The sequence below is a fragment of the Neopelma chrysocephalum genome, unplaced genomic scaffold, assembly GCF_003984885.1.
Source record: "Neopelma chrysocephalum unplaced genomic scaffold, ASM398488v2 Primary Assembly neopelma1_93, whole genome shotgun sequence".
Taxonomy (NCBI): Eukaryota; Metazoa; Chordata; class Aves; order Passeriformes; family Pipridae; genus Neopelma; species Neopelma chrysocephalum.
In genome coordinates this window covers 1,392,592-1,406,709 of record NW_020897755.1, presented here as the reverse complement: position 1 = coordinate 1,406,709, position 14,118 = coordinate 1,392,592, and the positions used below count along the sequence as shown (strand labels likewise).

Here is a 14,118-nt window from a genome sequence, read left to right as displayed (position 1 = left end):
CCCCATTCCTATTCCCAGCCCCAGTTCCCATTCCCATTCCCAGCTCCAGTCCCCATTCACACTCCCAGTCCCCATCCCCATTCCCAGCCCCATTCCCATTCCCAGTCCCAGTCCTAGTCCCAGTCCCATTCCCAGCCCCATTCCCAGTCCCATTCCCATTCCCAGTCCCAGTCCCCATTCCCACTCCCACTCGCTCTCCCCACTCGTTCCGTCCCCGGGGCGGGCCGTGCCCGAGGGGCGGAGCGATGGCGGTGCCGGCGGAGCGCGGTGAGCGCGGCGGGGCCCGGCGGGAGGCCCGGCGGGAGGCCCGGCGGGAGGCCGCGGGCCGGGCTCGTCCCTCCGCAGGCAGGGCTGGGCGGGAGCTCGGCGGGAGGGCCGGGACGGGCGGGTGAGGAGGGTCCGCTCTGCCCCAGTCTCTTACAGGTTCGCCGTGCTGCTCTTCAACTGCCTCCTCACCTTCGGCTCCTACTTCTGCTTCGACATGCCCGGCGTCCTGCAGCAGCAGCTCCAGGGGGTGAGTGCCGAGGGGCGCTGAGCCTCCGCCCGGGCCGTGCAGACAGGGGCACAGCCGGCAACACAGGCCGCGGCCGCCGCTGGAAGTTCCAGACCTTTTCCTGTCGGTACAGGAGTCTTTGCCCCGCGGTCTCACCTCCCAGGTGCTGCGGGTGGGAGGTTGTCACTGGCACGCCAGGGGTTCGAGCTCCCTCTGCTGCCGGGAGAACTGGGAATGTGGCACCCGCCCGTGCTCCGTGGGGTCGGCTCCTCTTCACGGCCCTAAGGGAGTCCAGTCGGGACTTCACACCACCCCGCGCGCAGGAGATCCACAGCACTGACCGTCAGTACCTGCACGGGGGTGGGAGACGCGAGTGCTGGAGGTGATTCGTTTGCAGCAGAACTTCACTGTGCAGTGTGACCACAGTGACACTCACGCAGTGCTCCGCGAGGCCTGTCCGGCAGCCTGACGTGCTTTCATTTTCTTATCCGGTGGCCTTGCTAACACTGCTTCAATTTCTTCCCCTTCTATTTCTTTCCCATTCATTTCATTCATAGCCTGTACAAAAGTTAGAAGCAAAATATCTAAAAATTTGTTTCCATTCAAAAGGAAACTAAAACTTACTGAAAGAAACCAGAGGGTTGGGCTGCTCCCGGCTGAGCTGGGCCTTTTGCTTTGCTTCTGCACTGCATAAATAGAATGTTACACATCACTCTTTCAAGTCCCACTGTATTCACCAGTTACAGTGAAGCAGCATTAAAAAAAAAAAACAAAACCTCTTCATATCATAAGGTTAAAAAATATGGGATTAAAACATATTAAGCATAATTTTTAAGAAGTCAGACATAACATCATCACTTATGTCCCTATATCCCCTATAAAACCTTTCAGAAAGACACAAGTTCTCAGTACTCACTTTTGCCAGTGAGAAGGAAAGTCTTTCTGGGTCTCCAGGTACAAACCTTCTGACACTGCAGGCATCACATCATTATTTGCTGGCCCAAGGACAGGAGCTGTGCAGGGGGGTCACAGGAGGACTGACATGTAGAAACCAGTCATATTCTCAAATGCTAGAAACTTCTGTTGTTCAGGGTTCACACTGCCATCTCAGCTGATTGCTGGGAGTTCTCCAGAGATGCTGGAGAGCCAAAGCTGAATTTCTGAACCCCTGACAAATTCTTACTGGACTCATTTACCTGTCATGATTGCATTGGTTCTGTGTCTCCCGAGAGATGATTTGCCTCTCATGTGCTGTCTGCTGGCAGGTCAGTGTGTGTAGGGGCAGAGTCACTGTCCTGTTCTCTGTCTGCCTCAGTAGCCAGGGCAGGAATAGCCAGAGCTTACACGTAACTTTTTTTTTAACATAAATGCAGTAAATCCCTAACATTCAGACAGTGAACTCCAAGCTAAATTGGATGCAGCTTGTCATTGCAAATGTGAGAAAAATCTCCCCCAAAAATATGTCAGTAATTATTCCTCGATCTTCCACAACTTCTGCAGGTTTGTGAGGGAGGAGTCAGTTACTTATTTATGGAATACAGGAAAGGCTATGTCATGTTTTGTTACCCAGGTAACTTTGCAGGGTAGTGAAACCAAGCCATATTTTTCTGTGTTAGTACTGTGCAGAGTTTTTAATCTGTTGACACTCTTGTCATATTTTTTACTCTAGTGAATTTAGCCTCTCTCTGCCTCAGCAGTGGTTGGAGCAGCTGAGACAAGTGCTTGCAGTGAAACACTTTGTTCTAGAGAACTGCTTCTCTGCAGCCTCGAAAATTTCTGCTGCAGCACGTCTGAGGAGCTGTGAATATAAAAATCTCGTGGTAAAAATCACACTTCTCTTGTGCTTATTCAAGGAGCTAAGCTTGTGCCTGCTGGTGTGAAGACCCAGTGTCCATGTCCCGTTGCAGGTGAATTTTCGGTAGCTGGAAGATCTTAGGAGGCTTTTCCTGATCATATAGTGTTGAGGAGATGTCGCTTTTTAGTAGCAAACCCAAGGTTTTTAAATCATGCCAGGACTACCAGTTTCTTACACTACAGGAAATGCTTTAGAGCTGTGAGTTGGTACAAACTGAGTTGCATATTTACATGCTGCTTGAGACTTTATGGTACGGAATGAAGAGTCAGATGAAGCTGAATCATAACCAAGAAGCTGAGGGATCAGATAAAGCTGGTGGTGCAGGCTCCTGGCTTTTCTTTTGGTTGGAAATGTGTATAAAAGTGCTGAGCCCCTGCTGCTACTGCCACAGGAAGGGAGACAGAAGCTGTGCCATGCCATGCCAATGGCCAGTCATTTCCCATTTGAGAAGGGCTGGCTTTCTAGAAGACACAAGTCCCCTAATGGCTGCTTGTGGAAGTGAGAGCTGAGCAGGATAAATAGAAATCTAGATGGGAAGAACCTCATTTTTAAAGGCACATGTGAGTTTTTGTCTGTGTCTGCACCTAACAAAGGCTCTGTGACTTGTACAGAACTTGACCTGCCCCAATGGAACCCACCATAACAGCACTGGGCACAATGGCACGCTGGAGTGTGTGGAAGGCTTGGGAATGACCCCAGCTCAGTACAACCTGCTCTACGCGATCTATGCCTGGACGTGAGTCACTTTGCTCTTGCTTTTGGGGGTGGGTGGTTTGGTAGTTGCTTCCAAGCACCAAGACAACACATTTCTGTTGTGGTTTTCTCCTAGAAATGCAGTAGTGGTTATTCTGGCTGGATTCCTGATTGATAAACTGGGAAATCGCTGTAAGTTCCGAGGTTCCATTAATTTATTCTTGTTCTGAAGTGGGATTTCAGAACGGGATTTCATCCCTTTCAGTGCAAAGGGATGATTAAAAGTCCCAGTGCCATAACATCCCAGAGGGATGGAGGGCAGGGTGTGATGGTTAGCTGAGCAGCTCTGTGAAGCAACTGAGACATTTTTCTCCTTTGACCACTGACTTACCTGAATTGACACAGCAGGGCAGTAAATACGCTTTTCTCTGACACACACATGACAGGGACTAGTGTTATCTGGTTTTGATGGGACAAACTGATAAAGCACGGTTCTGTTCCCTGCTCTGGCATTTGTTCTGGCATGTGCCATAAGCTCAGACCCAGCAATCCCAGCAAATGCAGTCCTGCTGTCTCTGTATCCTGGAGATAAACATCTTAGAGAGGAGAGGGGGGCACAGAGAAGGACATCATGTCCTCTAGGACATATAATGGAGCTCAGGACAGGGACAAGGACTCTACAGATTTCAGAGTCCTCTGTCTGAGTTAGTCTACCCCTCTAACCTCCCACCATGATAATGTCATCATTACTGTGAGGATTCCCAAGTCATTTTGTAAAGAGTCCAGTCTTACAAAATTGAAAACTGAGAGTAAGCTGATGGAAGCCCACAGGTTTAGTGGTATGTTTTGAGGTTTTTCTTTTGCTTCTTGACACAGAATACTTTTGTTGTGATCTCAGCATGTCTATTGAGGTTTGTGTATTTTTTTCTGTTTCTCCCTAGTTGGTGTCTTTGTTTTCTCTCTTCTCACTGTGCTGGGATCATCCCTCTTTGCTCTAGGCTCACACTTTAAGGGCTCACCATACCTCCTCCCAATGATGCTAACAGGAAGACTGCTCTTTGGCTCTGGGAACGGGTCACTTACTAGTAAGGAATTCACATTTACATATTTTCATATTTACATCTCATCAAAAGGTCATGATACATTTTTATTTTGCTTCCCAGACCCTTGTCCTACCAGTGAGCTTCACCTCTGCACAAGGGACCTGTGTTGCTGGCAGAACACAGCTCCTGCTGCATGGATTTAATGTGTGCCAAAATGTTTAGAAGTCTTCCCCTCTAACAACTTAGTCCTTCCCTCAAGGTGGGGACTGACATGTGATTTCTCTGCCTTTGGGGTTATTTTTGCTTGCCTTATGTGAGGGATAAGTTCACCTCCCATGTCCCAGCATGATTTAGTACATTTTTAAATGGACTGTGAGGCTGGCACAATCTGCCTCCCCTTGGGATGAGTAGAGGTCTCCTCCCCCAGCCTGAGCTCTCCAGCTTGAGAGAGCTGTTGCTTCTGTGCCATGCTCTTGGCCAAGCCTGTCTGTTCAAGAGAGGATTTTTTGTTCTCCAGGTTGTGCAGAATCGTATCACAGCCTTCTGGTTCAAGGGGAAGGAACTGGCACTGGCTTTTGGACTGACCCTGTCCTTCTCCCGTCTTGGGAGTGTCCTCAACTTCTTCTTCACCCAGCAGTTTGAGGCAAAGTTTGGAATGCAGTGGACTCTCTGGGGAGGTGAGTTTCTTTGGTGCTTTTGGCCTGTTGTTTTTGAGACTTCAGGCCAGCTTGTTTTGTCCAGTTACTAAAAGACTCTGAAAAAGGTAGTGAGGTTAGCGGGAAGAGGCACATGATTTTCCAGTTTTTCCTGCTGCTTTCTGTGTGCTATGAGTGGTGTTTTCTGCACTGATGCCAGAGAACCCTCTCTTAATACTCTAGTGTCAGCCTGACAGTGTTGTTTTCTTGACATATTTTAAACATCTGCAGTCACAGGTAATCAGTACTTAATGTAGGTTTACTCCCATGGAATAGAAACTTCAGAGTGAAAACAAGAGGAATCAAGTGTGTTTGTTATTCCGTACTTTGGCCAGCAGAACATACTGGTTCTGCAGCAGTGTCTGTACTGTCCCAGCAGAAAATGCCTTGCACATGGCTGATTGAAACTGCATGTTTAAATTACTGTGAGAAGCAGAACCTGAACTACACATTTCTTAGAGTGAATCTGTTCTAGGGCTTGTATCTTTAGAAGATTTGAGTTTCTGTCCTCTTCTTGGTGCAGTGAGATGGGATCTGTCTCTAGTGGAAGGGATGACTTGTTCCACGGAAGGATTAAGTGGCACACGTGTACTCTGGTGTGCTGGGATGGTGATGTAAGGGAGACCTGCTTCAGGGCCTCCTTTGTGTACAAAAACTCGGTGATTATAGGAAAGTGTTATTTCCCAAACCACAAAGCAGCATGGGCCATCATCCACGGAAAAGAGGATGCATGTGTGTGATAAATCTCATGCAGAAATTGAAACCCGTTGCTCTCCTCTGATTCCAGCTCTCAGAGAAAAAGCTGTGGTGGGCATGGGCTGTCACATCCCATCTCACATTTAGTTTTGTGCTCAGGCAGCATTTGCAAGCACAGCACAGTGACTTCTACAGTCCATTTGGCTCTTTGGAAAGCAAGACAGGTGCAGAACTCTTTCTGAGAAGGATATCTGCAGCAGATGCCCATTGCCAAACTTGCTAAGACACATCCAGCATAACGACTCTGGAGCTGCCTGTGCTGGCAGGTCAGACTGCTGGGGTAACTGCAGCAGGTCACACCAACGGGGAGGTACAGCCTGGCTTCCAGTGCAGCCCTGGGATGCCTCCCCTGCACTGGGGACCAGGGAAGTTTCCCAGTGTCTGCCCTGCTTTAGCCTTGGGTTTGTTGCACAGGCCTGCTGCAGGTCAGGAGCATCAGGACCATCAGTGCTGCAGCCATGGGAGCTCAGTGGGCACAGCTCAGGGGCTGGAACAGGGTGCTGTGAGTGGAAGGGTCCTGCTCTGTGTGTTAAGAGAAGCCAGGAGTAGGAGTCCTGGAGAATTCAGCATTTTACATGCAGTGGAGTTTATCATTCAGCTCTGTCCATGCTGAGGAATTTCTAACACCTCTTGATTTTCCAGGGAGCCTACTCTGTGTGCTGGGGCTTGTTTCAGCCCTCACAGTCAGTGTGCTGGATAAAGTGGGCATGAAGCAGCTGGGCTTGGATGGCATTATCCAGCAAGAATCCAAAAAAGTGGTACGTGGTGCTTTTCCATCTCCATCCTGGCAATCCCGGGTGCAGGAGCACTGCCTTTGGAGCGTAGAGAAGGCTGCGGCAGCAGGAGCCGGTCCCGGCCAGGAGAGGGCATTCCCACCCCTCGGTTCTATCCTGCAGAGCAGCACTGAGCAGATCAAATCTGTGAGCCACCAGCCAAGACTCGATTCCCTGCCTAGAGCCTTTCAGAGAGCACTCAGGACAGCAGTAGCTTTCTGAGCCAGTTACTTCCTGACTGTAGGTGGCTCAGAGGAGGATTTTGTGCACAAAGTTAGCTGGTAGCCTCCCTCTGAACTGCTTTCTGGCTCACAGGATCTGTGATAGCAAACAACAGTACTGAACTATCTCTTGCCAGCCCTTATCTTCTGTTCCTCCTTGCACTCTCCTGTCTAGGAACAAGCATTACAGGCTTGTAATGTCTGCAATTTTTATGGCACTTTAATCTATTAGATGTATTTCCTTCTTATGATAGTACTCTAGCTGGTTTCTATAGCTCAGTGTTGTGACTCGTGTTTATCCTCTACCTTTCTGCTGTGTTTCACTTAAGGATTTGCAGTGGACTCTTAATAGAGCCTGCTCAAAAATCTCTTGCAGCCAGAACCTTTATAAAAATAAGAAGAAAGCTTTTATGTTTTCTTTACTGAGTAGTGTTAAAGAAGGAATGTGTTAGAGTCAGCACATACCAAATTTCACTTAGAGGTGCATGAGCTGCCTTGCAGTTCCCTTTTACCTGCTGTTACTCCTTAAATCTCTCATGCCCTTCAGTGGCTTGCAGGAAGTGACACTGGTGTGAAGCTGGGCTAATGCCTGATGAGTGAGGGCACATCTTGTCTTTGCAGCGGATTCAGGACATCCAGCACCTTCCCCTTCACTACTGGCTCCTGGTCCTCACCATCATGTTCTTCTACAACGGAGTGTTCCCCTTCGTGGCCGATGCCAGGTACTGTCCTGTAGCTGTGACCAATGACTGACATGAGCCTGCAGAGCCTTCCAGGCCTCAGCTGTGGGCTGACTGGGAAATACAGTTTCCTTCCACTCTTGAAATGCAGAGAAACATGTCTTTAACACCTAGTTGAAGGTTTGAGGATTCTTTGACCTTTCTTTCCCTTCAAAGATGAGAGAGGCTTCTGAAAGAAAGCAAAAATACCTTTGAGGGAAATGATTCATCCAATATTTATAGCTTGGAACACTGCCAAAGGAGGATCAGAAGGTTTTGGGAGAAGGGGAAGAAATACTTTATTCAAAAAATAGCCCATAGGCGTTTCACCTTTGTGATAGCCCAGCAAAGTGGGTGTCTCCTGAGCTGGGTGGGGTGTCAGCTCCACAGGCCTGGGGCATCTCTGCCCTGCAGCTGTTGCACACTGTCTGCTGTGTCTGGAACACAGCTGGGCTTGCTCAGCCTGGGTTTGTACGTGAGGAAGCCTTTGTATCCTAGTGAAGGCTTCAGACTTCCTTTTTAACGCCTTCCCACACTTAAAGCAAAGCAGTGACCTGCCCAACTAAACTGAGACTCCTGCTTCTGTCGTGGGGCTCTGCCACAGACTTGTCATTTTGCTGCTTTGTTCCCATTTGTGGATGGTGCGGCTTCTGTCACACAGTCAGGATGAACTTTTCTATTAGCAAAGGCCTGCAGTAAAAAAAATAAAATTATTTTGGTAGTATTTCATTAGCGATGTAGAGGTAGCCACTGTGAAATCAGGGAGGAAGAAATGTCATCAGCATGACGACTGAGGGGAAGTAGCCATGCAAGCAGCCAAACCAGGCTTAAGGAGCTACAAGATCTCTAAATAAACCTCTGTGTAAGCTCTTATTACAACCGGATGACTGTAAATTCTGTAAAGAATTTGAGGAAGTTTAATGTAATTTCTGTGTGTCCCTAACAAAGATGAAAGGCTGTCTTTGACAATGGGTGTTTTTCGCTGTAACCAGGTCTCCTTAAAGGAGTTCCTAAGGGACGGTTCCTAGTACTTTTCAAATGCAGGTGTTCAATTTAAATGCTGATCTTTGCTGGTGGATAATTTTTAAACAGTTGTCCTGCCCCTCAGCATTCTCCCCCTTGTACTGATAAGGCTTTCTGCCTGTAAAAGAGGATGTCAAACTCCACCGGTGTGTTGTGGACAGGTGATGGCACATTGCTGCCCTGAGCTGTGCCGATGGAAGGGAACAAATTTTAACCTGCACTTTAACCTGCAGTTTCACTCTGCACTTGCAGAAGTGTCTCGAAAGTGGCTGTTTAAGATACCAGCTTCTCTGTGGTGTGCACCAATTAAAAAGAAAATAAGCCATCAAACCCTTCCAGTCCATATGTTTGTGCTCAGGCTTACTTTCTGTCAAAATAACCAGATCAAGAATACTAACTGTGGGGGGGGTCCCCCTTCATTTTGTTTTTAGCAAGTTTATCCAGGATAAATATCCCGGTTACAGTCAGCAGGCAGCGGCTTACATTGCTGGGGCAGTGTACGACAGCTCCCTTGTCCTCTCCGCGGCAGTTGGCATTTTAATTGTGAGTACCCAAGACCTGACGTGCTTGCTGATAACTTCCCAATTTTTTGAATTGTCTTTTACAGCCCCTCAAACAGAATTGCACCTTTTGGGGCTGAACAAGCAGTCCTTTATACCCTTGCAAACCTGCAAGATGCACTTCAGTCTGATTTAAATTACAAGAAGTAACATTAACCTGTTTTTCCCTCTATCCTGTAGTTGTGCTATGGTAGCAGCAACCCATGGCACACAGCTGTGTGTTTTGGGAAATCTGAGACTGGAACAGAAAGGATTGAGATAAGCTTTGCAAGTAGATGGGGAAGGACAATCTGCATGAAACCCAGGCCCTGTTTTGTCAAATGCTTTCTTTCCTTATTTCCATAATTGTCAGGGTATAATAATGTTTTCCCTCACCCTGTGTTAAGGGTTTCACACGAGTACTGGACACCTTGTGTGACGTTTCAGGCTCAGTTCAGAGGTACACAAGAGAAACCAGGAACAGCTGGTCTGCTACACTACCAACAGCCAGGAAATCCCATGTCACTGCCCCTCCTGCCAGCCCACTTTGCGCAGCCCCTCGTGTCCCTGACCCATGGGAAGCAGGATCCCCTGTAAGAGGCCTGCTGTCTGCTCCTGCCACCAGGACTACGTTGGACTGAGAGGTGTCTTTGCTGTTGGCTGTGCCACACTGACTCTGCCCGTCTTCGCTCTCCTGGCCTTCACGTTTGTGCCTCCGCTGGTCTCTACCATCTGGCTGGGGATCACTTACTCCTTTGCTGCTGTGAGTTCCCAACCCCACTGGGTAGCTGTGTGTCTTGTGGCTACACTCCTACACCTGGATGGCGTATTACTGCTGCCTTGGTGTCCTGCTGAACAGGTTTAGCAGACACAGGTCATTGGCTCCCCAAGCCTAATGACTTTGGTTAGTAACAAATAACCCCAAAGAATCAACACGGAGCAGAAAGTGGGGCAGAGTGAGGAAGCGCTCGTACAGTGTGAAGCATTAACCTGGCTATGATTTGCTTAGTTCTTTTTTACCTTGAATGTAGCACCTGAATCTCCTTTGAGTCTTACCCACTCAACCACCAGGACTGACTCCCCTTCTGAAATCTGGAGTCAGGTTCTTCCAGTTTCAGGTAACCTGTGTTGTCTGTGCTGTCTCCAGCTGCTTGAAAAGGATGGGGAACAGTCTAGAACCAGCCAATAGGCTGGAGGGACAAGCACTAGATTTTTTGAGGGGAAGGTATAAATGTTTATTTCATGGGAATAATTCCTTTTTGAACCAATGTCTGTCTAACACTTTAAATCAGGCTCTGAGTTCCTGTCCTCATTGCTCCCCCAGGCTAGTATGTGGCCATCTATACCCCTTGTGGTGCCCCAAGCGACTTTAGGGACAGCGATGGGGCTGGCAACTTCTGTGCAGATGGTTGGAGTTGGCCTTTCAAATCTGGTTGTTGGACACATTCTGGGAACAAAGTCCAGGTGAGAATGCTTTGTCTTTTTTTTTTCCAAGCAGAGAAATCACCAGTGCTTTAGTGGAGCAGTGTAAACAGGAATCAGGGGATTTGCAACTTGATGCTGCAGGGAACTAGAGCAGTGCCTTAAGCATCTTAAGTGACTGGTTGTTCTCTCCTGTTTTGGCTTTCCAGTGAACTAAAGATCCCCCTGTGGCGCTGGCAACAGATGATGATCTTTATGCTGGCAAACACTGTCGCCTGCATCATTGCCTCCATTGGCCTCAATGTTGTGGACAAGAAACAGGTAAGTGTGATAAAAGGTGAAGAAATAGCTGTGCATCACCAAGTTCCTTTTACTGATGTACTGGCTCTTGGGTGTGTGAGTAACTCTTAAAATGGGACTGCATAAAGAGAGAACCCTCTGCTAAAGACTGACACAGTGTGTCGCACTCTTGCCTACTATCAAGCCATTGGTGGCTGTATTTTTTTGCAAGACAGTGAAGGCAAGGGCCAGGACCCACCTGTGGCAATGTGTGTGTACAGGAAAAAGTGTCCTTTTGTCACCAGTTGCTGCTTTGAATTTCCAGGATGGGACGCTGAACAGAACCAGAAAGGGAGCACCCTTGGGGCAGGACAGAGACCCCGCAGATGCAGCACAGCTCCTTGAGGATGAAACGAGAACCGAGGGCTCTGTCAGCTGAACCTTGGCAGGGAGAGAACCATGGCCCTGCCAGACACGGCACTGGTCACTTCTGCCTGAAAGTAGATTTTAGCCTGTGTGCTTTAAACATCTTTAAAGGGAATCTTGAAGGGAATTGTCTACAAAAAGGGAGTGTTTCCACTTTCTTATGCCTGGCACAGCAGTGGAAGGGGTGTGCTCTGTGGTTCTTGGGCATTCTTCAACACCCCCCCCACCTGCATGGGGCACGTTAAGGACCACACTGCAGTCACTGAAGCTCACCCAGTTAACCTTGTTCATGAGCCATTAGACAGCTGCTTGTCAGCCTTGCAGCACAGCTGCCTGCAGAGGTGTGCCTGCCTGCTCTGCCACAAGAATCCTGCACAGAAGCACTTGCTAACCCATACAGGGTTAGCCTGATGTTTCACTCCCTGCTCTAGATTAGCCTCTTTCACAAATCACATGCGTGTGCAAGTGACACCATCATTATTCTTTAGGCAGGAGCCTGAATTAATCAAATTTATGACCTTTTGCACACAAGCCTAGCTTAATTGCTTATTACTTTACTAGAAATGCTTCTGTAAGCCGTGCCTATTCATTGCCCTTCAAAAGCATAAAGGGTTTTGATCTGGAATCCTGTCCTTTACAGTGCTCTTACTCATGAAGGCTAGAGGCTTATTTTACTCAGCCAACTGCCCTTTGCACTATGCAAACGCTTACAAACACTCACACTGTTTAGAAAAGGATAAAGGAGGCTTTAAGAATGAAGTAAACTGTACCACAGCCAAGTACGAGAACTGCTGAAGTGAACGACACGTAAATTGCTACAAATTCTGAAGAGAAAGAGCAGCTGTACTCAAGTTGCATTTAATATAAACAGTAGTAGATTGAAAGCAATTTAGGTACTGACAGCATCCAGTAAAGTCACATTTTAAGACAAATGGACTCATCAAATCAAAGCTTGGTTAAACTGATTTACTGAAGAGGATGAGCTCAGAGAGCAAGGTCTTCAAGTTTTAAGTTACACTGTGAATTCATTTCAGACCACAGTTAAAGGATTTCCCTTTTGGAGTTTGGTGCAGCAGAAATTTAGGGAGTGGGCTGGAGAAGTCACAGAACTGCAAAAGTCACAGGCTCCTCTAGTTTGGTGGTGACCTCCCAAGATCATTGAGTCCCACACCCCAGCTCAGGCAGGGGCAACCATTTCAGGTTGTCCAGGACTTGTATCTGGTGAGAATTTGAGCATCTCCACAGATGGAGACTCTGCAGCCTCTCTGAGCCACCTGTCCCAGTGCCTGATCCCTTTCAGGAAAAAGGTCGATCCTTGCAGATGGAATTCCATGTGCTTTCCCTCGTGCCCGTTGCCTCCTGTGCAGAGCAGTCAGGTCCCCCCATCCTCGCTCCCTCCCAGCAGTTACTTGAGCACACTTGAGCACACTGGTCAGACCTCCTGGAGCCTTCTGGAGCAGCCCCAGCTCTCTTGGCCCCTCCTCCTGTGAAAGATGCTCCAGTCCATTTACCCCCTTTGTGGCTCATCACTGCACTTGCTAAATCACATCTCTTTTGTACTAGGGAGCCCAAAACTGCACTCAGTGCTCCATGTGAGGCCTCACCAGTCAGACTCCTCAGCGGCTTCAAAACACCCCTCAGCGGCTTCAAAACACCCCTCAGCCTCCATTCACTGCACTGTTCTTCAGTGCTGAAATCCTGCACTTGCATTTTTTTACTGGAAGAACCCCATGGTGAATTTCCAGCTGTGATTATGAAGAACCACATGCAGCAGTGCTGTAGATTCATGTTGGAGGCTTGCGTACAGAAGAAAGTACGTGTTCGGAGCTGATTTGTGTCTCCATACACTGGTTCAAAAGCAGTGACTTCAGCCTGCCTTGCCAAAAGTAGCAGCTTTCTCAGTTTATACCATGTGATGCTGCAGCTAAACAACTGAGGGTTGGTGCTACAATGAGTGCTGGAATAGCCAGTGAAAGTCCTGTACTTGCTCCTTCATGGAAGAAGCTCACTCAAAAGCCAGGCATTCCTGTTTACCATCCCATAATCTACCTCCAGATGACTAGAAAAGAAACGTTACGTCTTCTGTTTTGAAGAAGAGTTGTGACATACTTTCCTTAAAGTCTGCCACTGGTTAACAAGGTTTGCGCCGGTGTAGCACTGACACCTCACTGCCTACTCTGCCAGGTGTCACTGGGAAGCATTCCTGCCTCTCTCTGTGTTTGCTGCCTACATGGAGAACTTCTTTTGGCTAGAGAGGGTTTTGTAGAAACCATGCTACAAAGATCCCTGCATGTGCCTTAAAAAACCCTGTTGCAGAATCTGAAGATGTGGGGAGATTCTGGGAACCTTTGGATCTGTTGCACAAAGACCATCTTCAGGGTGGGAGGAGTCTACTGGAGCCTCTCACAGGCAGAGTTGTTCTGGACAGGCTGTTCCTGTCTTTCAGCTCAGGTGGATAAAGCTTGAAGCTGATCTAACAGCATGAGCCTTACTGCAGCAGTACCTGCTCACCTCTGCTGGGCACATCGACAGCTTCCTCTTACTCAGCTTTTATCAGTAATGTCTCCCCTGATGACAAGGAAAGCCACTCTCACTTTGCTTGTCTTCCCCGTTTGTGCTGGACACCTGCTGTTGGGATTCCAGAGCTTGGCTCTGAGCAGCTTTCTACAAAGCCATTGCATGGCTCTACTTTGCTTGAGCTTGTCATGAAATGAAAGGGTGGCATTCACAGAGGTCAACACGTTGCAAGAAATAGAAGGAAACAATTGGGTTGTTTTTGTTTAATTTTTGTAGAGTTGCACTGATCATGTATAACTGAAACCCCACCCCTCACCCTGTCCCCAGCCTTGGGCAACCTGGATATGGTAGGCTCCAACAATATTCTCTGCCAGAACGTTCCTTTGTCTTAAGACACTGTGGACTGTGAAGCCTGAAGGTGGACATTAGTTTAGGCAACTCACACTGAGATGGGTAAGAGACCAGAATTAGAAGGTGGCTGGAGCTAGAAAGGCTGATGGGTAAAGCAAATTCCCACATTCTTTCTGGCTCTTGCCAGTACTTTTGACCTGCTTGAGGAGGAGGAGGAGGAGGTCCTGTTAGCAATATAAGGAGCTGCAGCTTGAAAGAAAGGGAAAGCCAGTTCAAGAAGAAATAGTCTTCATCCCCAGAGATGAAACTAAAA

The 14,118-nt window shown here is 48.0% G+C and overlaps 1 protein-coding gene across 3 annotated transcripts; it reads left to right on the top strand.

Moving 5' to 3' along the window:
* Nucleotides 1–220: 220 nt before the first annotated feature.
* Nucleotides 221–11,562, top strand: LOC113972524 (major facilitator superfamily domain-containing protein 1-like). Of its 3 annotated transcripts, none has more exons than XM_027693711.1 (13): nucleotides 221–267; nucleotides 414–514; nucleotides 2,960–3,084; nucleotides 3,178–3,233; nucleotides 4,040–4,126; nucleotides 4,603–4,761; nucleotides 6,178–6,293; nucleotides 7,151–7,251; nucleotides 8,703–8,814; nucleotides 9,436–9,573; nucleotides 10,135–10,274; nucleotides 10,442–10,553; nucleotides 10,837–11,562. In XM_027693711.1, exons 1-13 carry the CDS (start codon nucleotides 246–248, stop codon nucleotides 10,948–10,950), a joined length of 1,383 nt encoding a protein of 460 aa, XP_027549512.1. In that variant the 5' UTR covers nucleotides 221–245; the 3' UTR covers nucleotides 10,951–11,562. The 3 variants fall into 3 exon arrangements, with proteins under 3 accessions (XP_027549512.1, XP_027549511.1, XP_027549513.1); XM_027693710.1 differs by having other exon boundaries at nucleotides 3,983–4,126; XM_027693712.1 differs by lacking the exon at nucleotides 4,040–4,126.
* The last annotated feature ends 2,556 nt before the right edge of the window (nucleotides 11,563–14,118 follow it).

Excerpts from the sequence above, each read along its gene's own strand:
- LOC113972524 (XM_027693710.1), top strand. The coding sequence starts at position 246 with ATGGCGGTGCCGGCGGAGCGCG. Across the intron at positions 4,762-6,177 it reads GCAGTGGACTCTCTGGGGAG|GGAGCCTACTCTGTGTGCTG; the intron begins GTGAGTTTCTTT and ends TTGATTTTCCAG. Across the intron at positions 10,554-10,836 it reads ATGTTGTGGACAAGAAACAG|GATGGGACGCTGAACAGAAC; the intron begins GTAAGTGTGATA and ends TTGAATTTCCAG.